Consider the following 27,813-nt stretch of genomic DNA (forward strand, 5'->3'; position numbering starts at 1 on the left):
TGCATTTGTCTCCACAGATTCTTGTGGCCCCGTCTGGTAGATATGATCCCGATTTCAGATTTATCCTAAGCTTTTCACTTTCTAATGTGAAACAAAATCTGGTCACGTAATCTGATGATAAAACAATTGGAGTTAGTAAAGATCTAACTAGGCATATTTTGTTGTAGAATAGATAAAAGGAGTGTGACTTGGCTTTAGATATGTATTTATAATACATAAAACCACGAGAACGCGATCGCGCATTATAACAGTAGTACCAGTTAAAAAGTATATCTCGTGAGATTGTACGAGACGTTCGTTTCGAGTGTAAACATGTCGGATTAAGGTTAACAACTGAACTGTCATCACAGTATTAATTCAAACTTTGTTTCAGCGAATGGACTTTCAAGCTGCATGATTTCGATATACGGTAAGGGTATATTCCTAGATCTTCTTTCCTTTAACTACACACATGACTCATCATACCAAGATAATAGGAAGGCCGAAGGAAATCGACTTACATTTGGCGGGTACCTTTCAGATGTACACTATTTGTTCAGGTCTGTGTACTCACAGTTCCATAACTTGTTTATTATCATTATTACCTTTGTCATACTTTTTATGCGGCGTATGACTTCCCCTTTACAGGAAACACGATAGATCTAGGCCCATATATGAGTATAAATATTTCCTTGGGAAAAGAAATTCACAAGTACAAATTGACTCTGACATTTTCTTTTACACTATTGCCTCATAGCAGAAGCTAGGCCATGCAGGTGATGTTTTCACAGCAAGAAGCAACAGTGTTTATTTACACAGTGATACATTATTAATGTTTGACATGAAGCAGGAAGTGCTGTGTTGTTATCACGATAACGTTTAAATCTGGATCTGTTCCTGACAGAAAATGCTAGCAGATATTGTAAACTTGATTACTTGATTTGGATGTGCTGTGAATTATTGTCAAAACTGTTTTCAGGTCAGATGGCATTTTATCATTGTGGAAGCCTTTTTGTCTTTTCCAGAACCTACAATGTAAGCATAAGCATTGTTAATGTACCAGCAGAAAATGGATGGGGTGTATTCCAGTGACAAATCTATAAACTAACCTGACTTAGCCGTGTACATCAGCTGTGAAGATGATGGTCAGTCGGTACCAACCGATCCTGTACCTGCAGTACCTGCTGCTGTTGGTGGATCTGGTTCTCAACTCCTTCACAGAGATGCTCAGATTTGAGAATGTAATCCTGCTCATCATGTTTGTGTGAGTGGAAGTAATATCTTTTGAAACTATTAGTGGTTAGTTGAGTTGAATAATATGTATTTATATAAATCAAGTTATATATATCCATTGTATCGTATCAATAAAATGTCTCTGGTGCAGAATGTTCAACATTAAAAAATGATGTGATATTGTCACCAGAACTTAATTGTATCTGTATCATGTCAACATCAAGAAAACATAACAGGAACATCTGTTGTTTCTTGATACAAGATCATCGTAGCAGTGGAGTATTCCAACTCCACAGAGGCATGGATGGGCAGGGGTCTGATGCATACCACAAAGTTCAGTGCAGAGATGTGTCATCTAACCATGATGAGATCATCCGATCAAGCCCCAGAATCCCTGCGTGTTTTGTTTGTCATCACAAGTCTCACACTGGTGGTTTTCGCCAAAATCAGTAACCTGCAACATTTACGGCTTCCCTCCTAAATCACTGACGTGCTGCAATATAACTTAATAACAGTTAAAATATTTAAATGTTCTTTGTCCAAACTCATCTCTCTTTTCATTATTCCAGTATTCAAGACATCTGCATCCTGTTCGCGGTTATTGTGGTATTCCTCTTGTTCTTCAATACATACATCTTCCAAGCAGGCCTTGTGAATATCCTAGTCAACAAGTTTCGTTTGCCTATCTGCGTGACCTTCATCTACTTCATGCTGAATGTAGGGCTGCATGTCTGGGGAATGGTGAGACTCTACAGTTTTAAAACATTGATCAACGTATTAATCTAATGTCATGGATCTGTTAACATATGTTACATAACAAGGCGACTTGCTCTCTTGAAGTGTTTTATGTTAGGAAATGTTCACATAGCTATTTCATAGAAAAATGTAGGTGAAATATTGCTGTTGTGGCTTAACCCGTTCTCTTACCATTTCAATATGATAAACTTGTCAAGTTTTTAAACAAAACTGTAACGTAATGTGTTTGATACCATCTAAACATTATGAAGTAATACACATGAGGTCTCTATGATTTACATTTGATTGTTTGTGTGTTTTGAAAGGTGATTGTATTAAGCATGAAAAGTTAAAAAGCATGTTTTAAACCAGCATGGCATGAATTGCATTTGACACATTTGTATTCATATTTGCTGCATGTCATGTATATATAACATGTATGATGCCTATTTCAAGAGAGGTGTGCTGTTAACTTGTAGAATCGAAAAGCAAGATAAAGATTTCCATATGATAATGCTGAACATTTAGTCAATAGATCTTTCCCTCTGTAGAAACTAAGAGCTAAATTACTGGTAGAAAGTTAATGTGTAGTGTTCCAGTATCTTTTTGACATTTCCTATTATATGCTCGTAATGTTGGCTTGGTTTTGAATGACCTTCCTGCAACATAGACAACATTGTATCACACACACAGTAGAGCTGCAACAAATACTCAGTGAGGTGAATACAATCATTTTTATTCATATCACAAATACAGGGTGATAATTACAAATAGTTTTCACGAATAGCATAACACTTAACTAGCTGATGTTTTATTCATTATATTCAGTCAAATGATAACAAAATCAATTATTTGATATATTTTGACCATGTTGACAGTATTAATTTCATGTTGACAGTGTTAATTTGTGACAAAAAAGAGCAGTGACCACTTAACTCTCACATGAAATACATTACTGTTGACGTTATCCTGACTGGTTTTGGATACGTTCCAATTTGCATATCTCACTTTGATAAATAACAGACAAGTTCAAGTGGAAAACACTCTTTGAAAAACAACTATGAATATTCGATTCTAGTGATTGCAAATAACCAATTGAATTCATGAAAAATTTGATTCACCAAATATGCACGTGAATCGTAACAGCCCTAACATACGTATCAACATCATTACTGTAATCATACAACTTGGACATCATTGTATCAAACATACAACTTGGACATCATTGTATCAAACATACAACTTGGACATCATTGTATCAAACATACAACTTGGACATCATTGTATCAAACATACAACTTGGACATCATTGTATCAAACATACAACTTGGACATCATTGTACATTACGTATGGATGTCAACATCTCACAGCTACTTGTTGTATTTGTGTAGGGGGTGTCATGGGTGTTACAATGTACTGTACAGAGTTGCATCTCTTTGCATGACAGGATCTGCTGATCATTGGTTTGAATCCCACATTTAGCATGATTGTGATCTATGGGTTGTCCCATGCTCTAATTACTGTGTCTTTCACCAAAATAGTCATGTGTCTATGCTGTGTGTGTTTGGACTTTGGACCGTGTAATACTGACATGCTGTCTTACTGAAACACAGTTTAATGCGGCATTAACCAGATGTTTCTCAGTCTTCACGCGTAAAAAGGTCTTGTTATTGAATATGACTAATAAATGATTCTTTTGTTTATATTTGACGACATTTTTGCATCCATGTATTTCATATCAGTGTTATATTGCACCTTTTAAGCAACTTTAAGACATTGACTTCTCTTGCTTATTTTGTTGATATCTTATCCTTATCAACGTGGTCAATTTTAGTATTTCAAGTAACAATGCAGTTACAAATTAAATGTTTAAGTGATAAACAGTCCGATATAGAAAGATCTTAAAAACATGACATGGTTTGTTTGGAAAATTATTAAATAAAGCAGACAACATAATTATTATTAAAATATCATTGTCGATAGAAATGGAGTAATGTTTTTGCATTACGTCTAGTCATGTTCAAGAATATATATATATCTCTATGATAATGTCAAGATTAATGGACTAGGAATATAGATACATAGCCCAAATGTTTTTTGTGATTTGTAGGTATTGTTTGACTCCCAGGTATGGCTCCAAGTGAAACAAACCCTTTCAATGCAGCTTTAAATCAGTTTCTGTCTCATATGTATATCACTTTTTTCTTTCATTGATTACGTTGTCAGACAAGAATCACAACTGAAATATTGTCAATAATTCACTTCATACACTTTTCTCACTATGTGTATCATTGGGAAGTGAAAGTGATAATGACATCAAATAGCATTAATTTTTAAACTTATCCTATCTCACGACTTGCACCTCTCTCTCTTGCTTCGACTTTTAATGGAACGACTGTAAACTTTTTGCCATAGGCCTCCTTGTCCATTCGCCCGTGCACTCCATGCTGCTCTCCTTAATTAGCTTCCTAGTTCCTAATAAAGCTTGCAGCATGCTCCACTAATTGCCCACGTGACTACCTATCATTCTCTTTCTTGTCGCACGAATGTGTGGTTCAAGAGGATTTTATGGACGCTTCATCAGATTCTTACTTATCTGAGCACGTCCGGCACCTATTACGTACGCATCAATCACCTCCTTCCATAGCGTCAGATCACTCGCGGGTGGTTGTGATTGACAATTCTTCGTTGCCTGTCCCATCTACACTACCATGGGACCTTAGATCGACACTATCATAATCCAGATCATCGGTACATATCCCCTCGACTGTCTCAGTTTGTTTGGAGCCTGGCCAACCGTGTTCAACCAGCCAACTGTCTCCCCACAGTTCATTGAACCGGACGGAGCTGGCTACAACAACGTCGCCGGGGGACGTTCATCATGAATCTACACTTTGGGTTTCGTCACCTAATCGCCGATCCAGATCACCACATCAGGTCAAGATCATCCAGATCACCGTGCCGATCAAGAAACACTGGATCGATCCAGATCACAGTCACGATCCAGAGCACAACTACGATCCACATCACCTGATCAATCCAGATCACCTAACCGATCCAGATCATCAAACGGGTCCAGATCACAACGTTGAAGTAGATCGCCAGACCGATCACCGAATGGATCCAGATCACAACTTCGATTCAGATCACCGGACCGATCTAGATCACCTAACCGATCCAGATCACAACAATCATCATCCGGATCAGAACATCGAAGTAGATCGCCGAACCGATCCAGATCACAACATCAAAGTAGCCCCCCAATCAAGCCAGATCGCAACTGCAAACCAGATCACCTGTTCGATCCAGATCACCTTATAGATCCAGATCACGATCACAGTTTCCAGTTAGTGCATCAAATCGATCCAGATCACTTTACAAATCCAGATCATCTTACCAACCCAGGTCACCAATACGATCTAGATAACCTTACAGAGCCATTGACCAATTGGAATCACAGTACAGATCCACATCTCATGGCCGATCCTATTCAAATGGTCAAACCAGAGCTCCAATCAGAACCAGATCACGAACTAGAACTACAGCAACCCGGACTAGTTCTTCATATCATACCGGATCACCTAGCCATACTAGGGAATCCAGATCACCGGCTTACCAACCTACTTCGGTACTTACCACGTCGAGATCTCAATACAGTTCCTCTGATCGACGTTTGGGTGATCATTGCTCTGATACCACTAATAGGCCTACAGTCTCTTACGATGTTCTGTCTACATGCTCTGAGAATCCTTCGACTCACTCCAGGATCATCGCTGAGTCATGGGAACCTGATAACAATCCCACTCCTACAGCGACTCCGGATCTAAATATGATGATCAGGGCCATAACCTCAGCCTGGAACCAAATACAGCCTTCTACTCCAGCCCATCCGGCTTCGGTAGCTCCTGGCTCTTCATCTGGTCCACCTCCTGAGATTGATCCAGTCCAAATAGCCATGCCTGCATCTCCCGCTCACTCTGAGTTATCTACCCCTGGGGGTAGCTTTGCAGCAGTTGAGACACCTACCACCTCGACCTTGTATTCTTAAATTATCCAGTACACTAAATGATGGTTTCAAGAGCCTGAAACGAATTAAGGACGGATTCTCTGCTCCCAGATATAATCCTTCTACCTCTCATGTCCACAGCCTAACAAAAATCTCTACGGCTCCAACAGTTGATGAGGATATTGGAATCCTGTGTGGCAAACGAGCTGCTTCGCCCTACCTTATTGAGGACCGAGAGTTTGCTCACATGGAATCAACCGTGAGAAAGACGTTGCCATCTATTAGTTGCGTGATTGCAGCAGTCGACGCTGCTAACACTGCTCTGGAGCATACTTACTCTGATCAAGACGCTTACATCCGAGGATGCATGACTTTAGCTCTGGACCAGTTCCAAATTATCCTGGATCAGTTGTCTCATTTTTTGGGCTAGCACTCTTGCTGTTTGTCGACGTGGACCCCTTAACATCTCTTCATGGGAGGAGAGATTTAAAACAGAACTGTTTCGCATCTCCAGGACTTATTAAAATAGCGTCGAACTGCACAGTTCACCCCTACCAATCCGGATTTACGCCATCTTTTTTGTGGCGCATCCACTCAAGGCCGTGGCAGAGGAAACAGATCTGGCCGTGGTGGTTCCTCTTGTCGCCCTCCCAGGACCAGCTCTGGCCCAGGGACCGCTATTAGACAAACTCGTGATAGAGCTCCTAGGTCCATGACCCATCACTCCAGGATTCTACACCCCCATCTTCTTGGTTCCAAGGAAAAATTCCAACAAACTCCGGCTCATCTTCAATATGAAGTTGTTCAATGCCCGATTCCTGCTTCCACCGCCTCACTTCAGGATGGTGTCGATCAACCTTTTACACACCATCCTGAAGAAGGGAGACTTCCTCATCAGCCTAGATCTTCAGGATGCTTATCTTCACGTTCCGATACATCCAGAACACCAGAAGTACCTTCGCCTCGTGTTCAACGGGAATCACTACCAATGGAAAGTCCTACCATTTGGAATTTCCACAGCCCGTGGCTTTTTACCCGAATTACCAAGCCCATAACGAGCTTCCTCCACTTTCAAAAAATTACCTTCGAAAGCTACATAGACGATTGCATCCAGGCTCAACAGGATCCAATCGTATTGCTTCGCCAGCTACAGTTCACCACCACACTGCTCTGACAGTTAGGGTGGCTGTTGAACATCGCGAAACCGGAACTAATACAGACTCAGAAACTCCAATTCATCGGAGCACTGTTTGACAATCGTAAGGGGATGATGTTCGTACCTCACGACAGGTGGATAAAGATTCAGGCAAGAACTTTACTACTTCCTTGTATATACTGAATAAAAGTTGAACTGGATCTCAACCTTTTCTTCTCATTATATGGGTTTAAGAACTACTTCACTTAGTCTCCATACCAAGGCATCGGAATACGGGCCACCTAGCGTGGCCCTACAGACCTGAGGCACAATCAGTATGACGATGCAGAGGTGTTCGACATTCACGCTTACTGACCTCTACTCCACGGAGCAATTACGTCAGTGAAGTGTGACACTCCCGAATTCCAGTGGATTTCGTTGTGTTCTGCCTCCAAAGTTGCCGGGCACATCCTTTGACTAAGCTTAGGCAAAGGAGTGAGGGTCAATTTGATGCTGCCTGGAACTGAACGTTAAACCTTGGAGAAGTCGAGTTGTGTTTCTCTTTCACCCGCCTCGGTCGGTGTCTGGGGGACCTTCTTGAAGCAGGGGCTGGCCCGATTCTAGTCGCAAGAATTTAATTACGGGTGTACCTTGTAGATCGTGGCACGACGAGGCTTACTTGCCGAGTTGCGCCCCTTGTCTTGTACAAGGTTGCGGCCGAACACCACATCACTCGGCAGCACCCATCTCCCTGGGAGTCGTTGGGCTTAGTAAACCAAAGGGTTCCAGAGAACCTACTACAAGCATAGGAGTTGCGTGCATGCGTAACAGGCCTCCTTTGTACATCGCTGTCTACGGTTGTCATCAGTCCACACAGCTCCAAGACCAGCTGTTCGCACTGTCCAGACAGAAGGGTAATCTGCGGCCCTCCGTCCAACCGTGGGATAAGTGCAAGTCGTGAGATAGGATAAGTTTAAAAATTTGGAAATTTTGATATAAATTGTATATTTATATACTTATACTATCTCATGCGATGGATGACCACCCGGCCTCCCCACTACTCAGATTACAACGTTGGCTCCAAGATGAGAATGATCATTCAAGGTAGTCACGCGGGCAATTAGTGGAGCATGCTGCAAGCTTTATTAGGAACTAGGAAGCTAATTAAGGAGAGCAGCATGGAGTGCAAGGGCGAATGGACAAGGAGGCCAATGGCAAAAAGTTTACAGTCGTTACACTAAAAGTCAAAGCAAGAGAGAGAGGTGCAAGTTGTGAGATAGGATAAGTATATAAATATACAATTTATATTAAAATTTTGAATTTTTGCCAGCCTGCTTGCCAGCTTATTTTAACACACTTTTTACTGAAAACATATTTATGCTTATGGGCGATGTGTTGGCATGATGTAGTACAGTTATAGTGAAAACAATTTTCTCTAATTCACAGGATTTTTGGTGCCATTTCCTTCAATTTTTACAGTGGCTTAATTTGTACATTTTGCATTTGCTCGAAAAAAACAACCTACTAACAAGATTGCTGGTAACCATGGTATCCTGGATTCTTCCATCAAGCTACACAACTTCAAAGTGTGTGATAAAATAAACAAGACGTTTCTAGAAGTGGAAGTTTCCTCCCTGTAGTGTATGTAGTTGATCTAGGGTCAAGTGGCTTTGGTCCTTTTGTTGTAGTGGAAACCTGAGCTTGTTTAGTTGTTAAAACTACATGGAACATGATGAAAGTGGACAAGAAATGGTTCGATAATATGTCTTGTAAAACAAGAACAAACAATTATTCCACACATGACTGGAAGAACTTGACCTCTAGTAAAATTTACTTCAGTTCTGAAAGAATGTTTGAATGTTTTCTTTTCGTTACTGAACGTTGATATGTGAAGAAAGATAAAGTCAAAATAAAATTCTAACACAATAAAAACTAGGTGAAGTATTGACAATATTCAGCTGTCTGACAAGGGTCATCTTTCCTGACACAAGCAAGCATGCTATGTGACCTGAAATCTTGGCAACTTTCCTTCCAGTTGATTTCAGACTAAACCATGATCACGTTAACAACATGTTGTGGTTATTGCTATTGTTTCCCCTCAGTTTGACAATGGTTGTTTTACAGCGTGGTAGTTTAGTGACATTCTTCACGATGGTTGTGTAGACGTGTATGTGTTGTATTTTGTCCTTGTAAGATACATGTCCGATATGTGTTATCAAGATCCTCCATCCCAGTCTGTCAACAGTTTGATGGTGTGAACTGACACTCCTGTGTTTTAGGACATGGGGTAGTCTAGTGGTCAAACAGTCCTCTTGTTACAGCAAGCTGCTAGTTCAACTCCCTAGATGCTACAGTATGTGAAGTCCATAGTTGATGTCTCCAATACAATTATTGCTGACAGCAGCTTAGCTGACATTTTTTGTTGGACTGAAATAATGCTAGGTGTATTGTACACATGTTTAATGTTTAAACTTTGACATATTGTTGCTGTTTTTTCATATTTTGATCCAGTGTGAATAGTTCACAAACTTAGTCCTTTTACAGAGCTAGAAAGACGCTTTAGAGATAATAAGTATCGAAGTGTCAGAAGACTGTCAGATCATCATTTCATACTTCCTTGTCATGATGAGATCTCCCTGTCTGCACCACACACACACTCTGCACTCGTCACGGCTCCTGATGCACACTTCACTGCCTCTGCATATGTGTTCTTGTTACCACATGATACGTTGTCATGGTTACATGCCATGAATATTGTTAACTCAGTCGCAAAAAATAACTTCAGATAAAGCTTTTTTATCATACTCTTATGGTATCAATAATATCACAACTAACTATAATAATAAAATTCGCTGAAGAGTCAATAGACTGGTAATTAGACATACCACATACTTATCTATGTTCCGACAGAAGAATGCAGTGTATGGTGTTAGTTTGACATGTTCTGTCAGTGAGATGTATTTTGATTGAGTCGCTTTTGTAAACGTCATGAATCTTACATGTTTAGAATTGTTTTTGTTTTTGCGGACTCGACATTTGCATGTATATCATCTCTACTTCAATACTGCAATGCAGTCGTTAAGCTTGCATTTCATCTTTCATTTGTTTTGTTAGACATTATCCATTGTCATTGCTTACGTGTTGGACTAGAGCTGTGAGTATTCACACAAGCCAGTGCTGCTTGAGTCTTGCTTCCTAGGTAATAAGTTCATTTATCCAAGTAGTCTTGCTTCCAGTTTGATCAGATTTGTCTTCGTGATAAGCTTTATAAACGGCAGTCACTGATAGGGACTTGCTGGACTCATACTGTGGGTTAGATGATCTCCCTGTATATTTCAGACCTTGAGGTGGGACGACCCTGACAAGTATATCTGGGATGTTACAGGGTATCGGGTCCTCTTCATCATTCAGAGAACTGGTACGTTATTTCTTTCACAGTAATATTGGTAGGTTTTATTCTTGTTTCACTGAGATGATTGGATGGTTTGACCTTGTTTATGTTTGGATGGTTTCACCGTGTGTATGATTGGATGGTTTGACCGTGTGTATAATTGGATGGTTTGACCGTGTGTATGATAGGATGGTTTGACCGTGTGTATGTTTGGATGGTTTTACTGTGTGTGTGATTGGATGGTTTGACTGTGGTTATGATTGGATGGTTTGACCGTGTGTATGATAGGATGGTTTGACCGTGTGTATGATAGGATGGTTTGACCGTGTGTATGTTTGGATGGTTTGAACGTTTGTGTGATTGGATGGTTTGACCGTGTGTATGATAGGATGGTTTCATTGTATGTATGATAGGATGGTTTGACCGTGTGTATGATTGGATGGTTTGACCGTTTGTGTGATTGGATGGTTTGACCGTGTGTATGATTGGATGGTTTCACTGTATGTATGATAGGATGGTTTGACCATGTGTATGATAGGATGGTTTGACCGTGTGTGTGGTTGGATGGTTTGACCGTGTGTATGATTGGATGGTTTGACCGTGTGTATGATTGGATGGTTTGACCGTGCGTTGCCCGTGCGTATGATAGGATGGTTTGCCCGCATGTATGATTGGATGGTTTGACTGTGTGTATGATAGGATGGTTTCACTGTATGTATGATAGGATGGTTTGCCCGCATGTATGATTGGATGGTTTGACCGTGTGTATGATTGGATGGTTTGACCGTGTGTATGATTGGATGGTTTGACCGTGTGTATGATTGGATGGTTTGACCATGTGTATGATTGGATGGTTTGACTGTGTGTATGATTGGATGGTTTGACCGTGTGCATGATTGGGTGGTTTGACCGTGTGCATGATTGGGTGGTTTGACCGTTTGCATGATTGGATGGTTTGACCATGTGTATGATTGGATGGTTTGACTGTGTGTATGATTGGATGGTTTGACCGTGTGCATGATTGGGTGGTTTGACCGTGTGCATGATTGGGTGGTTTGACCGTTTGCATGATTGAATGGTTTTACCGTGTTTAAGTCTAACACTGGCTCCTAAGATGGTTTATTAATCGAGATTCCTGTTTAATTTAAACCACAGAATTATTATATAAATTGTTTATCTCACTGAATACAAGCCCAGTACTCTTATGATCTATGCTGGACATTGTGAGAGATAACTTGAATGGAATAGACATCGTTGGTGTTTGGATGTCATCATACCATGTGATGTTGGTGACAATATATACACCAGGTTCCTGGTCCAGACTTGATTAGTTACAGATGTTCTGTTGTCTGTGGAATACTGCAGCATATAACATGAAACCCACATGACATCTCCCTGTGTTATTGTCGCGTGTTTCCCTGTGTTAGTGTCACGTGTTTCCCTGTGTTAGTGTCACGTGTTTCCCTCTGACGAGGTCATGTAGCAGCATCACATACCTCACTTTCATACATCACATCGCTGACATAGTCCACTCCATTCCTTCCATGCATTAATCCTGCTGTGTCTCTTGCTGCAGTGGCCATCCTCTACTACTACTTCTACAAGAGAACGGCGCTGAAGCTAGGTGACCCAAGGTTCTACCAGGACTCAGAATGGATCCGCCGGGAGTTCGAGAAAAGGAGATAGTGGCAGTGTGGCTATAACTTACCGAGTCTTGTCCACCTAGATAGAAAACAAATGATGTTTCCATTATGACTTGTAAGGAAGTGTGATGTCATCATTCTGTCCATGATGGCGACAAAGAGAATCGCTGCCTAAAACCTCAGAATTATAAGAATGGCTTCAGGAATTGGTAGATGTATCATCTTGACAGAGAAACATGAATTCTTGTCAAACTTCCGTAGCATTTGATATTTCTGATGCACTGAGATATTTTGATGAGAAATGATTTAGTTGCTCTCTGTGACACTGTCAAGGTCAAAAGCAGATGTTCTGCTTGATGTTATGACATCCTTCAGTGTTGAGTACATTACATATGTAATGAGATAGTTATACTGGAATAGAACAGATGAAGACAAATTATTCTGTATAAGTCCCATGGTCACAAGTGATTGCACAAGATCTATATCCGTCCACTATAGATGTATCTTAGCCTGACCTGATATCCAAATGGGTACTTAATGTACTGTGTATGGTAGAGACATCATCAAAATGGTAGGATTATTTTGTAACTCCTACAATAGTTATATATATGTGTCTTGTTGGTCTAGAAAAAGTGTCTTGTTGGTCTAGAAAAAGTATCGGAGCCATAGAAAGCTGTCTTATGATATGAATCTTGAGGCAAAATTATTTCATTTCATAAAATGCTCTCAGTGATCTGTATATCTGACCATATCAAAATCTGTGAATACCTTATTGTTTGTAAATAAACTTTTATACTGAATGAATAGAATTTGAAGTTTTGTATCATACTTTCAACTGTTAGTGAAAGGAGCAAGACCAGGAATGGTTGTGAGGGAAGTGCAGTACCTCCCACAGCGGGGTCAGGAATGGGTGAGAGGGAAGTGCAGTACCTCCCACAGCAGGGTCAGGAATGGGTGTGAGGGAAGTGCAGTACCTCCCACAGCAAGGTCAGGAATGGGTGTGAGGGAAGTGCAGTACCTCCCACAGCGGGGTCAGGAATGGGTGTGAGGGAAGTGCAGTACCTCCCACAGCGGGGTCAGGAATGGGTGTGAGGGAAGTGCAGTAACCCCCACAGCAGGGTCAGGAATGGGTGTGAGGGAAGTGCAGTACCTCCCACAGCGGGGTCAGGAATGGGTGAGAGGGAAGTGCAGTACCTCCCACAGCGGGGTCAGGAATGGGTGTGAGGGAAGTGCAGTACCTCCCACAGCAGGGTCAGGAATGGGTGTGAGGGAAGTGCAGTACCTCCCACAGCAGGGTCAGGAATGAGTGTGAGGGAAGTGCAGTACCTCCCAACAGCAGGGTCAGGAATGAGTGAGGAGGAAAGTGCAGTACCTCCCACAGCAGGGTCAGGAATGGGTGTGAGGGAAGTGCAGTACCTCCCACAGCATGGTCAGGAATGGGTGTGAGGGAAGTGCAGTACCTCCCACAGCCGGGTCAGGAATGGGTGAGAGGAAGTGCAGTACCTCCCACAGCAGGGTCAGGAAATGGGTGTGAGGGAAGTGCAGTACCTCCCACAGCCTCCCACAGGTCAGGAATGGGTGTGAGGGAAGTGCAGTACCTCCCACAGCTGGGTCAGGAATGGGTGTGAGGGAAGTGCAGTACCTCCCACAGCGGGGTCAGGAATGGAGTGTGAGGGAAGTGCAGTACCTCCCACAGCTGGGGTCAGGAATGGGTGTGAGGGAAGTGCAGTACCTCCCACAGCAGGGTCAGGAATGGGTGTGAGGGAAGTGCAGTACCTCCCACAGCTTGGTCAGGAATGGGTGTGAGGGAAGTGCAGTACCTCCCACAGCGGGGTCAGGAATGGGTGTGAGGGAAGTGCAGTACCTCCCACAGCGGGGTCAGGAATGAGTGTGAGGGAAGTGCAGTACCTCCCACAGCTGGGTCAGGAATGGGTGTGAGGGAAGTGCAGTACCTCCCACAGCAGGGTCAGGAATGGGTGTGAGGGAAGTGCAGTACCTCCCACAGCAGGGTCAGGAATGGGTGTGAGGGAAGTGCAGTACCTCCCACAGCAGGATCAGGAATGGGTGTGAGGGAAGTGCAGTACCTCCCACAGCGGGGTCAGGAATGGGTGTGAGGGAAGTGCAGTACCTCCCACAGCAGGGTCAGGAATGGGTGTGAGGGAAGTGCAGTACCTCCCACAGCAGGGTCAGGAATGGGTGTGAGGGAAGTGCAGTACCTCCCACAGCGGGGTCAGGAATGGGTGTGAGGAAGTGCAGTACCTCCCATAGCGGGGTCAGGAATGGGTGTGAGGGAAGTGCAGTACCTCCCACAGCAGGGTCAGGAATGGGTGTGAGGGAAGTGCAGTACCTCCTCCCACAGCGGGGTCAGGAATGGGTGTGAGGGAAGTGCAGTACCTCCCACAGCAGGGGTCAGGAATGGGTGTGAGGGAAGTGCAGTACCTCCCACAGCGGGGTCAGGAATGGGTGTGAGGGAAGTGCAGTACCTCCCACAGCAGGATCAGGAGTGGGTGTGAGGGAAGTGCAGTACCTCCCACAGCGGGGTCAGGAATGGGTGTGAGGGAAGTGCAGTACCTCCCACAGCGGGGTCAGGAATGGGTTAGAGGGAAGTGCAGTACCTCCCACAGCAGGATCAGGAATGGGTTAGAGGGAAGTGCAGTATCCCCCCACAATCCGTTCCTGTAGTTCTCACTGTTTCAAGTTTTCTTTAGTTGCGTTTCATCAATATTCTTCTTCCAGAAAAGAAGAAAAGTAAAGGCGGCAACTTGTAGTTATTAGAACCCAAAGGACCTTCCTTTTTAATCGACATCGAGACATATCAAAATCGATATTTTAGGGCTCACCTGAGGGTGTGAGTCAGTATTTGAATGCAGAATTTCTCTCAACTTCTTAATCAGTATGACTGGCTGATGATATCTAAAATCCAACATTTAGGCTGATTGGTTACTTTCATTCTGTTTGGTCAGTTAGAGTAGCACAGCAGGAAAATATTGCATATGAAGATCACAGGAAAGAACCATCTGATGATGTGGACCTGTGTAACAGCTGCAACATCAGGTCGTTAGGGCTCCAGCACAGGCAGAGTCATGACATCAAGTGCAGATACACTGCTGGAAAATAAGATGTACATCGTATGGTCATGGAATTAATATATGGAAGCAGTATGTTTGGTTGAGTATCTTTTGTTGTGAGTGTAGCATCAGTAGATCATCCGACCCATGAAGATCCGGGTTAGAATTGATCTTCAGTAACCCATGCTTGTCGTAAGAGGCGACTAACGGAATCGGGTGATCAGGTTCGCTGACTTGGGTTGACACATGTCATTGTATCCCAATTGCGTAGATCGATGTTCATGCTGTTGATCTCTGGATTGTCTGGTCCAGATCCGATTATTTACAGACCGCCGCCATACAGATGGAATATTGCTGAGTGCGGCGTACAACTAAACTCACTCACTCACTCAGTAGATCATCCATTATGCATGTCAACAACAAACATTGTTCTTTTCTGTTTTCTTCACTGAAGTCCCCGTCATTATGTTAAAATAATGGTCAGATTATTTATCTTCAGCATGTGCAGGTCAAAACATTCAGTCTTGGGTCGGTCTCAGTTTCCTGTCGTATTTGAAAAGACAGTACATTACCAGGCCTGATCTCAATCACCGACATTCCTTATTGGACGTTTAGGCAGCCCAAGTGTGTCTATTCTGTGTTATATTTGTGTCCTGGGTTACACATACCCTTGACGATCCGGGTTAGAATTGGTCTATAGCAACCCCATGATGTCAATCACTGGAATGACTGGTCCAAACTCGAGTATTTACAGACCTCCGTCTTACAGCTGTAAAATTGCTGAGTGCAGCGTTAAACACACACCATGCAGACGCATGTACATTTTGAATGAACTCCCCCTAAAATTTACGTACGAAGTAATTTTTGTGCATAATTTTTTATGTACAAATTGCTGACACACCCCAGAACAAAATGGGTGACACCTCCCACCCACCCTAAAATCACCATCACCCCCCTAGCCATAAATTATGAACGGTCCTTTATGCTGAGGTAATAGAATAACTGCATTTTACCATCTAAGACTGATGCTAAAATACTTTCTACATCAATACAACTGAGAACAACGACGTTACAACTGTAAATACCTATGGATTGACTGTCTTACCAATATGTGTAGCGGAATTTTACAAAGGTTCGCATTTAAGTTTTTCGATTGATACCCCGATGAATCGAAAAATACACCGTCAATCTTAAATAATTGAATTTTCCTTGTGTGCATTGTAATTCCATTTTGATTGGCTTAAGTGGTCACGTGTTATTGCAATCATATATTTCCTACACATGAAAGTATAGTCATGACACAACATACCTGCAGGGTCTGCAAGAATGCTGACATGTGTTTTTTTCACTTGCCTGAGTTATGCTGGGCTCCGTATGGTATATCACAAGTTAACACACGTAAAGGGAGCCGGGAACCAGCTTATCACCTGAGTTACACAAATGCTGTGTATACCCTTTCTCGGGAAACCAGTTATGTTTAAATACTAAAGTACTGTCGGAAATGCTGGAAAAATGCTTTTTGACTTTCAGAGATATTACAGTTACTTAAATAACAAATATCACTTTAAGAAACATCTACCTAATGTAGACCGAGGGAATAACTTTTGAGACATGCCCTAAAATGTGTTTTTACATATGAAAATAGGGGTAGCCTAGTGGTTAAAGCGTTGGCTCGTCACGCCGAAGACCCGGGTTCGATTCCCCACATGGGCACAATGTGTTAAGCTCATTTCTGGTGTCCCCCGCCGTGATATTGCTGGAATATTGCTAAAAGCGGCGTAAAACTAAACTCAGTCAGTCAGTCAGTCGGGCGGTGGGGTAGCCGAGTAGTTACAGCGTTGGTTAGTCACGCTGAAGACCCGGGTTCGATTCCCCACACGGGTACAATGTGTGAAGCCCATTTTCTGGTTTTTACCCGTCGTGATATCGCTAAATATTGCTAAAAGCGGCGTAAAACTATATTCACTCTCTCACTCTAACCATGATTGACAGGTTCTGTGAACTTTGTTTTCATGCGATACCTTAATTGTTTCCAATGGGTACTGACTGTGTGGGCGGGACCAGTTATATGCATAAATAAATCAATCACCTGTATCAGAAAATGGCACTGTAAGAACAACTTGAGAGCTCTAGAAAGGGGCACTGCATAGGCCCCTCTTTCGTCCTGAAAGTTCATTAAATGATCATTGAAACTCTCGTGAAAATTAACCGTGCATCCCCACCCCCGCCCTTCTCAAAAAAGCTGCATCCGCCCCCTGCACTGTTTCAATTTAATGTGAAAGTATCAGAAAACGGCACTTTAATAAAGAAAAGTATTCTACAACTACCTCCGTTTCAATAAGTACAAATGTTTATGTTCTCGAAAGCAGCATCTCTTCCAGGCACCGCTCCCAACGGTGAACCAAACACACACCGACAACATGTAAGGTCTTGTGACTTGTGTTCTGAAGGTGCTCAGCCTGAAGTGTGATAAGTCACATGGAATTGAGAAATTACGTCGCAGGGTATTGTATACGTTTTTATGATATTATTCTGCAGATGAAAATGTCGATCTTTATCATCTGTTAGTACTCCTGCAATGTTGCTGGTGCCGTGTAACGTAATATATACTAACATCTCTCACCAAGTATCTGGAAGCTCTGTGATCGAATCAATGCAATAACTCAGTACAGTGTTACTCTGTTCGCGGAGCACCGAGGGTGTAACGAAATGAGTGTGTGAATGAGTGGGATTTACGCCGTTTTCAGCAATATTCCAGCAATATCACGGCGGGGGACACCAGCAATGGACTTCACACATTGTACCCACGTAGGGAATCGAATCCAGGCCTTCGGCGTGACGATCGAGCGCTGTAACCACCAGGCTACCACTCCGCCCCTAAAACCACACTCCGGCACAGCGATGACTTAACATAACATCACTGCCACAGGCTAATTTGCATATCACGTGACCGGACTTTTCTCTTGTTTGTAAACGAACGCGCATATTCATAATAAGAAGAGACTAGACTGGCTGCATCGTTTGCTCTCCGTCAGCTTCGATGACAGCACGTGGAGCCGTACAACCTATGTAAACAAAGGATCGCTACGCAAATCGAAATAGTGTTACACGTTTTTGGATATTTTCTCAGTGAAACTAAACAATTTTGTTAAAGATGTTTAATTAGATGTGTAGATTCGTCAAAAATAAAAGAGTAAAAGAAATCTGTAGTAACGATTGACGCTGGAAAAGCGCTTGCAACCAATGTCGACAGGGGAGATAACTCTAACCAGTTGTAGGTGGCGTAAGACGTTTCCGTTTCCAGGATTGGTCAGTTTCAGTGCGATAATTATGTTTATTCGTCTTCTCTATGGCGGTAAGTACAAATAAGAATCTCCAAATACTGTTCATTGTGTATTTGAAAATGTTTATGACGCTTATAAATCTTTGATTACCTAATGCGAAACCTTGTATGGCACAAATATGTGACCCAGGTCACGTTATGAACGTAGATCTAGATGTAAATTGCGTTGAATTATTCATGAATGAAATTGTGGCTGCGATGGTTACATATGAGGCCGTGGGTACATTAGTTTTCTATAGTTTAACTATTAGTCAGCTATTGTTTAACTATTAGTCAGCTATTGTTTAACTCCAGCTACAGTTACAACGAAATCCAATGAGATTAATCACTGTGTCATATATCGTGTTTACAGAACAACAGATGATAGTTGTAAATCCGAACTGCACGGCTAAATTATTCATCGACTACATCAAAGCAATATGTAACTTTGATCAAACAGGTAAGACAAATCATTCAGTTTCCAGCTTTGTTTGATACCGGGGCGCGGAACTTCTGTAGCATTGTTTACCTTATCCTGCATAGCCGTCTGCTAATCCCCCGAAGCTGTGATGTCTTGTGGTTAGACAATTCGCCCGGAGAGCGGAAAGATGGAGGTTCGTACCAATAGACGATTAAACACAGTACTTGTTACGCTGTCTGTCTGTTGCTCAACACAAAGGGGATGAAATAAGGACTTGGAGTAATTGTACTGTGTGTGTGTACATACATATACATATATATATATATAACACTAGTTCATAATTAGTTATTCTGATTACCACTGATGTATAAAACACTACATAATGGTTGTAATTTAACATGCAAATGATCAACTTAAATGATCATAGAGGTGATATTTAAATCACACATATTTAATTACATACATGATAAAAGATAATGTGTACATACCCTTTGGGTGACACCAGGTGTGTCTATATACCCACACTAGAATTCTGGATTATTGCATTCCTAAAACAAATAGTAAGTACAATATTTTACTAAGGCTACATTAATAATGTAGAAAGGACTTTCTTGTTCAACATTGCATTCAAACTACCAATCAAATCATGCTCTCACACATACACACATTTAGACATTTCATATTGATAAATTAAGAGGTGCATTGGCTACTTGATATAAAATATTAATATTTACAACACTTTATATTATTTATAACATATTTAATGGATAGGTTGAGATTCTGTTTAGGTTAATATAAAGTAAATGTCTAACCTGAGCTGTGCTGAGTGACTTGTCCTGTGCAGAGTTGTTAGCAGTGTGACTAAAAAGTGTGCAAATGCTATTGAGGAATGCTGCAGTCATATAATGTTAATCAAATCGGAAGCTGGGGGCTATTGTATTGAAAGCTAGACTGTTGAGGCCCTAAACAGACCAACTGCTTGGATAAGTAACCCAAGCTTATAAACTAAATAACACAAAAACAACTTAAAATGATAAATATATAACTTTATTGCTAAAACTATAAACACAATCTTCTGTTACAGTTTCACAATTGTAAGTAGATCCAACTGCTTGAAATTAAGTTACTGTCCTGAGTTTTTGTTTCAGCAATTATTGATCTGTGTGATGAAAGCGGCAACCTTGCATACATCCACACCAAGAACAAAACCGACAACATCTTCAGTCTCACAGTACCAAGGGCAATATACATACCCGTTCTCATAGAAAGTAAGGATGGAAAAACTCCCGCTTTTTCTTGACCTGATTATTGGCAGCTTCTATGTTTTGGAGGAACCTGACGGTGTGAAGGAGTGGTTTCCTGCACCATCAATGTGCCATGCATCACTTTGTGGCCATACTAGTTTTGGGAATCGGAAACCAAATCCACTATCGATTATCGGAGGATTGTGGTGAACGATTATCGATTATAATCGAAATATATACATTTTTAATGTAATGACCAATTTTCCCGTTTTTTTTCTAATTAATGTTTTTTGTTTTTTTATAACCAATGCTGTCATGCAATGAAATGCACGCACACAAGAAAGACACTGGAATTGTAATTAAACAATAAGGATGGTTAAAATTTTACAATGTGCATAGCTTTACGCATGTTTGTTCGTGAATATTCGTCAAATTTGATGGTTAGTTTACTTCATTCAAGGGTGTTACACAAAACAAAAAAGTTCCAATTAATCTAAGAAAATTTTTACAATCGATAATCATTTTTAATCCTTCTTTCGATCGATTTTCGGCCACACACCATGGACTATACTCCTTGAAATATGATCTGATTGTATCTTACCCACCGGAACAATGCTGAACATAGTTACCTGTTGTTGGGCCATTGCTTGATACATTTTAGACATTTGATTTACTATGTTTGGTTCAACTGAAAATATGGTGAATTGTAATCATCAGCCAGTACCTTTATAGGTATTGTGTCTAGTTTGGAATATGTGTGGTGCAGATGTTCATTGCTGGTTTTTCTTCTATCTCAAGGCTCTGTATCCCAGTCTGGTGCTTATCACCTATGGTTTTAACCAAACTCTGTTTGGGTGACTGCACCTTTAGTATACATTATATCACACTGCAGCATGCTGCCTGCACCTTCTGTAGTACAGTCTAAATCAGCTGCTACAGCTGCAGATTCTACTATAATCATGCGAATGTCTCAGTGATGAACATTACCTTTCATTCAGTTTTCCACTTGTCTCACAGAGGGACCAGATGACAGCATTAAGAGCATCCTGCCGCTCCTGGTTGACTGGGACAAGACTTACCCCTCACTGGAGAGTAAGCTCCACAAATTGGTCTACCTTGGTGGACATATCACATATCTGATGATCAATATTATCGATACATTAATACATTTTACCATCATATCTGGGTCCCTGTCAAAACAGACCAGCAAATGTATTCACTGGACACAAAACCGACAGGTGTTTAGTGTTTGATATTTATAATGGATGGAATTCTCTTTATTGTTATATTTGCAATTAGGCGCTGGGTAAAAACATGGTCTGAAAGAAATATATTCCTGGGCGTTTAATGAAGGAAGTACTGAATCACTGATCGGCGAAATATGAAACTGAAAATAAAGTCATGTGTATTAGTTCCATAGTCAGCACGTCATATGGGAAGTGGTTGGGTCTTGATTGAATCTGGTAAATAGAATTCTTTTCTTAAGTAGCACATTATACATTGAAAAAAAGCCATTGCTCTGTACAATGTTGAACATGCATCCATTTTCCCCATATGTCCTGAAGGAAAGTTAAAGCAACACACCCCTGCTGCCGACAAACCCAAGAAGTCTGGAAGTAAGTACACAAGCTCCATCGACATTTGTTTGATGTCAAGAAATCCTTATTTCCCAAGGCTTGATCATGTCTCCTGTTTGCTCTTGTCTTGTGTTTGATCTTATCCTGATGGGCTTCTCATCGGGTCTATTTTGGATCAGTTAATACAGTTATCCAGAAATTAACCAGTAGTTATCATCGTGTATGATTAAACATTCTATTCCTATTACATTAGAGGCATACATTCCTAGTTTGGCTCTCAATCACGCTATAAAACAGCAAACAGACGTACACTTCAGCCCTAGTTCTCCGCGGGAAATGCAACTGGCGGGAATGCGTGCGCGAGGCGGGAACTCGTCGCCTAACCATAACTCCATCAAACAGATTCAGGACTTTGGGGTGATCGGGAGACTAATTCCTGATGAAATATTATAGGTGGTATTCCTGGAATTATACAGTGGAAACTGTATAACCTTTGTCTACTCTACCTGTATTAAATCAGACCCTGAATGCACCAGAGGGAATAGTGGGATCAGGTGTCTAGTAACGCTAGATGGTTGGCAGCAGTGAAGCAAGAATACATGCATAGTCGATAAACTTGGAAAACCGATGTATATTCGCTGACATTTTGTTTTGTTCCAGATCTTTTAGTTCTGGCATCATTTTCTTACCTGTGATGTCACTACCCGTCCTGAAATGACTTTTCGCGTCATTTCTGGTACATAATACGAGTTGCATCTGTAGGTCACCGTAACAGTGTGAAGTTTAACTTTAAGGTTATTTTAATATGAGGTGTTGCACTGATTTCCAGCTGATGACGTCATTCCTTTTCCTGTCGGTGACATTCTTTCCATGCGATGTCACTTCCGGTGGCTGAACATTGACCTATCCTTGAGAATCATGTAGAAACCAAATATCCTCTAGTATGTCTTCAATCTTGGAATCCAGTGTTAGCAAGAGATTTACCTGGTCACTATTCGACCATGGTTCAAAGGATAAAACTTTTGGAAAGTACGTAGCATTTTATTGTCCTTCACAAACAACGACTCAATAAATTGATTTGGTATTTCATCAAAACATTTTCCATGTAAGCTGATATGCATATTCCTCTCTTTGGTTTCCTTGTGAGTGCCTCGTCAGTCGCCTGATGATTCTGTGAAGAGATAATCTCGAGGGGCGCATGTAGCATCACATTCTGGCGAAGTGCCACCAGTTTAGTTCTGACAGAGGAGCAATTAGAGGTCGAGTTGGTTTGTCCGAATCCGTCTCTCTGTGTTCACGTTAAGAAGTGGAGCTTGATGGACAACTCTCTGATTAGTTCTGGGTACAGTGACTATTTCTTACACAGGAAAGTAGCGAGTGAGGTTTTCCCCATCGCGTATGTGCAATTTCATTTTATAGCATGATTGACAGCCCAAACATGAACGCTTGGCTATTATGTAAAAGAGGATGTGGTTTCAAATGAATTATCACATTTATTTAAACATACTGAAGTTGTGATAGCGTCTTTGATCTTTATGGTGATCCAGCTGTCAAACCAGATGGTCAAAAATACTCATCAAAACTTGTTTCAATTACATTTGTTAGGCACTAGACATACTGTGCAAACGTCCTTCAAAATTCCACTCAGGATGGCTGTCATCTTTCAGCGCCCTTGAACCTAATCTGATCAAATGTTCCTAATGATGCTTGTTATTTGGTAACAGCGTCTGGGAATATAAGGTGAGGTGAGTTGAAATTGGGTTTTACGTCGTACTTGAGAATATTTCGCTCATATGACGACGTGCATGCGTGTGTATGTGTATGTGCGGCTGCTTGTACTAGCCCAGACTGAAGCTGGTTTTATAGTGCTAGCCCACTGAGATACCATGCCGCAGTGAAGCATGAATACCCCACTCAGACACATTATACCGACTCCGAGCCGACCAGTCCTTGTTGTACCCATTAATGCCAAGCGCCAGGTAGGGACCAACAGGTACCATATTTTTAACGTCTTTTGGTATGACGCGGTCGGGGATCGAACCCACGACCTTCCGCTCTCCGGGCGGACGCTCTAACCACTACACCACGGAGGCGGTCTGGGAATTTAAGGACAATGGGAGGACGCCATGTATGAAAGCACCATTAAAAACAAGAATTTAGTTCTATGTTTCAGCGTGATAGGATTTTCTTGAACATAGCAATATGGCAGTTGATTTCAAGTCCCATGTTTGAATCCTATTTTCAGACGAAACAAAGAGCAAGCGCCGTGAGAGACTTGGAGATCAGTCTCCTTCACGTCGTAGCAGCTCATCTGGGAATTCCAACGAGATGGTCCCCAAACCCAGCAACATCGGCAAGATTTCCCGCAAGAAGTGATACACATTAACGCTTATCTTCATGTGGCGTAACGTGTATTCATCAAAAGTTGTTCCACTGTTAAAATGGCTGGAGCTCAACACCAGTTTTGAGAATAAATTTTGGATTTATATTTCTGTTATGCAAAAATATAAACACACCAGAACAAATTTAATTGAAAGCCTAACCTATACAGATATTGGTCTTTGTTTTGTGTAGTACAATTCCCAAAACATAGACATATAAAACAGTGTGTGAATACATTTCTTACACATATCTTCTAGAGAGGTGTGTACACATCTTGCAATGCCACAATGAAACCTGGTGACCTGGTAGTATGGCGGTCTGTGTAGCCTGCTGATGGAACAAGTCAAACACTCACATCTGTACAATTTGGGTGACTGATTATTCGACTGTGGCACTTCCATGATGCATTGTCAGTTGAGTTATCCTCTGTACAAAGAGCCCTGTTATTATCCAGGTTGTTCTGGCTCCTCACGCATGTTAGGTCAACAGATTGGATTGTTGCAATTGCTTTTAATCACCTGCTTCTCCAGACTTGACTATCTACATGCGGACCTGTCGTCATATAGATATATAGATATTTTGTGTTATGGTTGTTTTGTTATCGTAGATCTATGTGTGGGGATACAGATGTCATGCGGGGTGATACAGATGTAACCAGGGGGTGATACAGATGTAATCAGGGGGTGATACAGATGTAATCAGGGGGTGATACAGATGTCATGCGGGGTGATACAGATGTAACCAGGGGGTGATACAGATGTAACCAGGGGGTGATACAGATGTAACCAGAGGGTGATACAGATGTAACCAGGGGGTGATACAGATGTAATCAGGGGGTGATACAGATGTAACCAGGGGGTGATACAGATGTAACCAGAGGGTGATACAGATGTAATCAGGGGGTGATACAGATGTAACCAGGGGGTGATACAGATGTAACCAGGGGGTGATACAGATTAATGGTGTGTGGGTGGGGAGGGGGTAGTGTGTGTGTGTGTCTTAGTGGGTATGTGTGTCTGTGTGTGTGTGAGAGAGAGATACAGATGTTATGTGGGAGGGTGTCACAAATGTAACCAGGGAGTTGTACACATGTAATGAAGGGATGATAAGGGGCGATGTACATATAAGGAAAGGGTGAAACTGATGTAACAAGATACTGTCTTGTGCAGCAGTCAGCAATATTCAGATTGACCTGTAACCAATGCCCAATGTTAGTCCACTCCTACCACCAGCATAGGTTGTCTGTATGGCAGGAAATCATTCACTCACACAATGCTTACACTAGAAACCTGAGGGTATTTTATCAGTGTCTTTTAGTCATACATGAACCCTGCAGCCAAACAAGTAACAACTGCCATGTCTAACAGAATCAATATGAAATATCACGGAGTCGTTGCAGATCAGCAGTTTATCATGATACATCTTCATCTTCTGAGATTGATCACTTGTCCCCCTCTAAACACGTTATACAGTGGTTCATTCTGCTGGTAATACAACACCAAACGCTATGATCTCGCTGATGTAACTGTTTACTGGTGACATCCTGATCTCGCTGATGTAACTGTTTACTGGTGACATCCTGATCTCGCTGATGTAACTGTTTACTGGTGACATCCTGATCTCCCTGATGTAACTGTTTACTGGTGACATCCATGAGCACAACAGATGACTCACTGAGGGTCATAATCAGTTCAAACCCGTGACAGCAGTCTAGAAGCAAACATCACATGAAGTAGGGACACCTCCCACCACTGGGCCACCTGACCATCTGACTCTGCTGCAGAGCCTGTCTGACACGTAGTGAATATTGGCAATCGCTATCATCAGGGCTGACAGTGTGACAATATACTTAACTGTCAAACTGCTGTTGTCATCTTTCATATCCATACATAACTATGAAACACCCTGTGAGAGACCCGGACAGCCAGTGGATTGGTGTGTCTAATATAATGACCACTAGTCAGTGGATTGGTGTGTCTAATATAATGACCACTAGTCAGTGGATTGGTGTGTCTGATATAATGACCACTATTCAGTGGATTGATGTGTCTAACATAATGACCACTAGTCAGTGGATTGGTGTGTCTGATATAATGACCACTATTCAGATGATTGGTGTGTCTAACATAATGACCACTATTCAGTGGATTGGTGTGTCTAATATAATGACCACTAGTCAGTGGATTGATGTGTCTAATATAATGACCACTATTCAGTGGATTGGTGTGTCCAACAAAATGACCACTATTCAGTGGATTGGTGTGTCTAATATAATGACCACTAGTCAGTGGATTGGTGTGTCTAACATAATGACCACTATTCAGTGGATTGGTGTGTCTGATATAATGACCACTAGTCAGTGGATTGGTGTGTCTAACATAATGACCACTATTCAGTGGATTGGTGTGTCTGATATAATGACCACTAGTCAGTGGATTGGTGTGTCTATTATATAATATAATGACCACTATTCAGTGGATTGGTGTGTCTAATATAATGACCACTAGTCAGTGGATTGGTGTGTCTAATATAATGACCACTATTCAGTGGATTGGTGTGTCTAATATAATGACCACTATTCAGTGGATTGGTGTGTCTAATATAATGACCACTATTCAGTGGATTGATGTGTCTAATATAATGACCACTAGTCAGTGGATTGGTGTGTCTAATAAAATGACCACTATTCAGTGGATTGGTGTGTCTAACATAATGACCACTATTCAGTGGATTGGTGTGTCTAACATGATGACCACTATTCAGTGGATTGGTGTGTCTGATATAATGACCACTAGTCAGTGGATTGGTGTGTCTAACATAATGACCACTATTCAGTGGATTGGTGTGTCTAACATAATGACCACTATTCAGTGGATTGGTGTGTCTGATATAATGACCACTAGTCAGTGGATTGGTGTGTCTAACATAATGACCACTATTCAGTGGATTGGTGTGTCTGATATAATGACCACTAGTCAGTGGATTGGTGTGTCTAATATAATGACCACTATTCAGTGGATTGGTGTGTCTAATATAATGACCACTAGTCAGTGGATTGGTGTGTCTAATATAATGACCACTATTCAGTGGATTGATGTGTCTAATATAATGACCACTATTCAGTGGATTGGTGTGTCTAATATAATGACCACTATTCAGTGGATTGATGTGTCTAATATAATGACCACTAGTCAGTGGATTGGTGTGTCTAATAAAATGACCACTATTCAGTGGATTGGTGTGTCTAACATAATGACCACTATTCAGTGGATTGGTGTGTCTAACATGATGACCACTATTCAGTGGATTGGTGTGTCTAATATAATGACCACTATTCAGTGGATTGGTGTGTCTAATATAATGACCACTATTCAGTGGATTGGTGTGTCTAACATGATGACCACTATTCAGTGGATTGGTGTGTCTAACATAATGACCACTATTCAGTGGATTGGTGTGTCTAATATAATGACCACTAGTCAGTGGATTGGTGTGTCTAATATAATGACCACTAGTCAGTGGATTGATGTGTCTAATATAATGACCACTATTCAGTGGATTGGTGTGTCTAATATAATGACCACTATTCAGTGGATTGGTGTGTCTGATATAATGACCACTATTCAGTGGATTGGTGTGTCTGATATAATGACCACTATTCAGTGGATTGGTGTGT

General features: G+C 41.5%; 2 protein-coding genes and 1 long non-coding RNA gene across 5 annotated transcripts; 2 read left to right on the plus strand and 1 right to left on the minus strand.

Moving 5' to 3' along the window:
* The first annotated feature begins 280 nt into the window (after positions 1-280).
* On the plus strand, positions 281-12,927 carry LOC124281273 (transmembrane protein 138-like). Of its 2 annotated transcripts, XM_046717303.1 has the most exons (6): positions 281-409; positions 1,005-1,243; positions 1,782-1,953; positions 4,059-4,076; positions 10,429-10,507; positions 12,057-12,927. In XM_046717303.1, exons 2-6 carry the CDS (start codon positions 1,119-1,121, stop codon positions 12,164-12,166), a joined length of 504 nt encoding a protein of 167 aa, XP_046573259.1. In that variant the 5' UTR covers positions 281-409; positions 1,005-1,118; the 3' UTR covers positions 12,167-12,927. The 2 variants fall into 2 exon arrangements, with proteins under 2 accessions (XP_046573259.1, XP_046573261.1); XM_046717305.1 differs by lacking the exon at positions 4,059-4,076.
* Positions 12,928-18,469: 5,542 nt separating this feature from the next.
* LOC124281274 (uncharacterized protein CXorf65 homolog) lies at positions 18,470-24,241 on the plus strand. Its single transcript, XM_046717306.1, has 6 exons — positions 18,470-18,546; positions 18,887-18,973; positions 20,083-20,202; positions 21,196-21,270; positions 21,744-21,794; positions 24,001-24,241. Exons 1-6 carry the CDS (start codon positions 18,522-18,524, stop codon positions 24,129-24,131), a joined length of 489 nt encoding a protein of 162 aa, XP_046573262.1. The 5' UTR covers positions 18,470-18,521; the 3' UTR covers positions 24,132-24,241.
* Positions 24,242-25,413: 1,172 nt separating this feature from the next.
* On the minus strand, positions 25,414-26,576 carry LOC124281275. 2 transcript variants are annotated; one of them, XR_006899888.1, is made up of 2 exons: positions 25,750-26,576; positions 25,414-25,649 (listed from the first exon to the last, which is right to left on the minus strand). It is a non-coding gene; the product is annotated as an uncharacterized LOC124281275 (long non-coding RNA). The 2 variants fall into 2 exon arrangements; XR_006899889.1 differs by having other exon boundaries at positions 25,714-26,576.
* Between the last annotated feature and the right edge of the window lie 1,237 nt (positions 26,577-27,813).

Source organism: Haliotis rubra, unplaced genomic scaffold (assembly GCF_003918875.1).
Source record: "Haliotis rubra isolate DU_JTF1 unplaced genomic scaffold, ASM391887v1 Scf281, whole genome shotgun sequence".
NCBI lineage: Eukaryota > Metazoa > Mollusca > Gastropoda > Lepetellida > Haliotidae > Haliotis > Haliotis rubra.

Coding starts and splice junctions, on each gene's coding strand:
- LOC124281273 (XM_046717303.1), top strand. CDS start 1,119: ATGATGGTCAGTCGGTACCAACCGATCCTGTACCTGCAGTACCTGCTG. Junction 1,244..1,781: donor ATCCTGCTCATCATGTTTGT/GTGAGTGGAAGT, acceptor TCATTATTCCAG/TATTCAAGACATCTGCATCC. Junction 10,508..12,056: donor CTTCATCATTCAGAGAACTG/GTACGTTATTTC, acceptor CTCTTGCTGCAG/TGGCCATCCTCTACTACTAC.
- LOC124281274 (XM_046717306.1), top strand. CDS start 18,522: ATGTTTATTCGTCTTCTCTATGGCG. Junction 18,547..18,886: donor TATTCGTCTTCTCTATGGCG/GTAAGTACAAAT, acceptor TCGTGTTTACAG/AACAACAGATGATAGTTGTA. Junction 21,795..24,000: donor CAAACCCAAGAAGTCTGGAA/GTAAGTACACAA, acceptor TCCTATTTTCAG/ACGAAACAAAGAGCAAGCGC.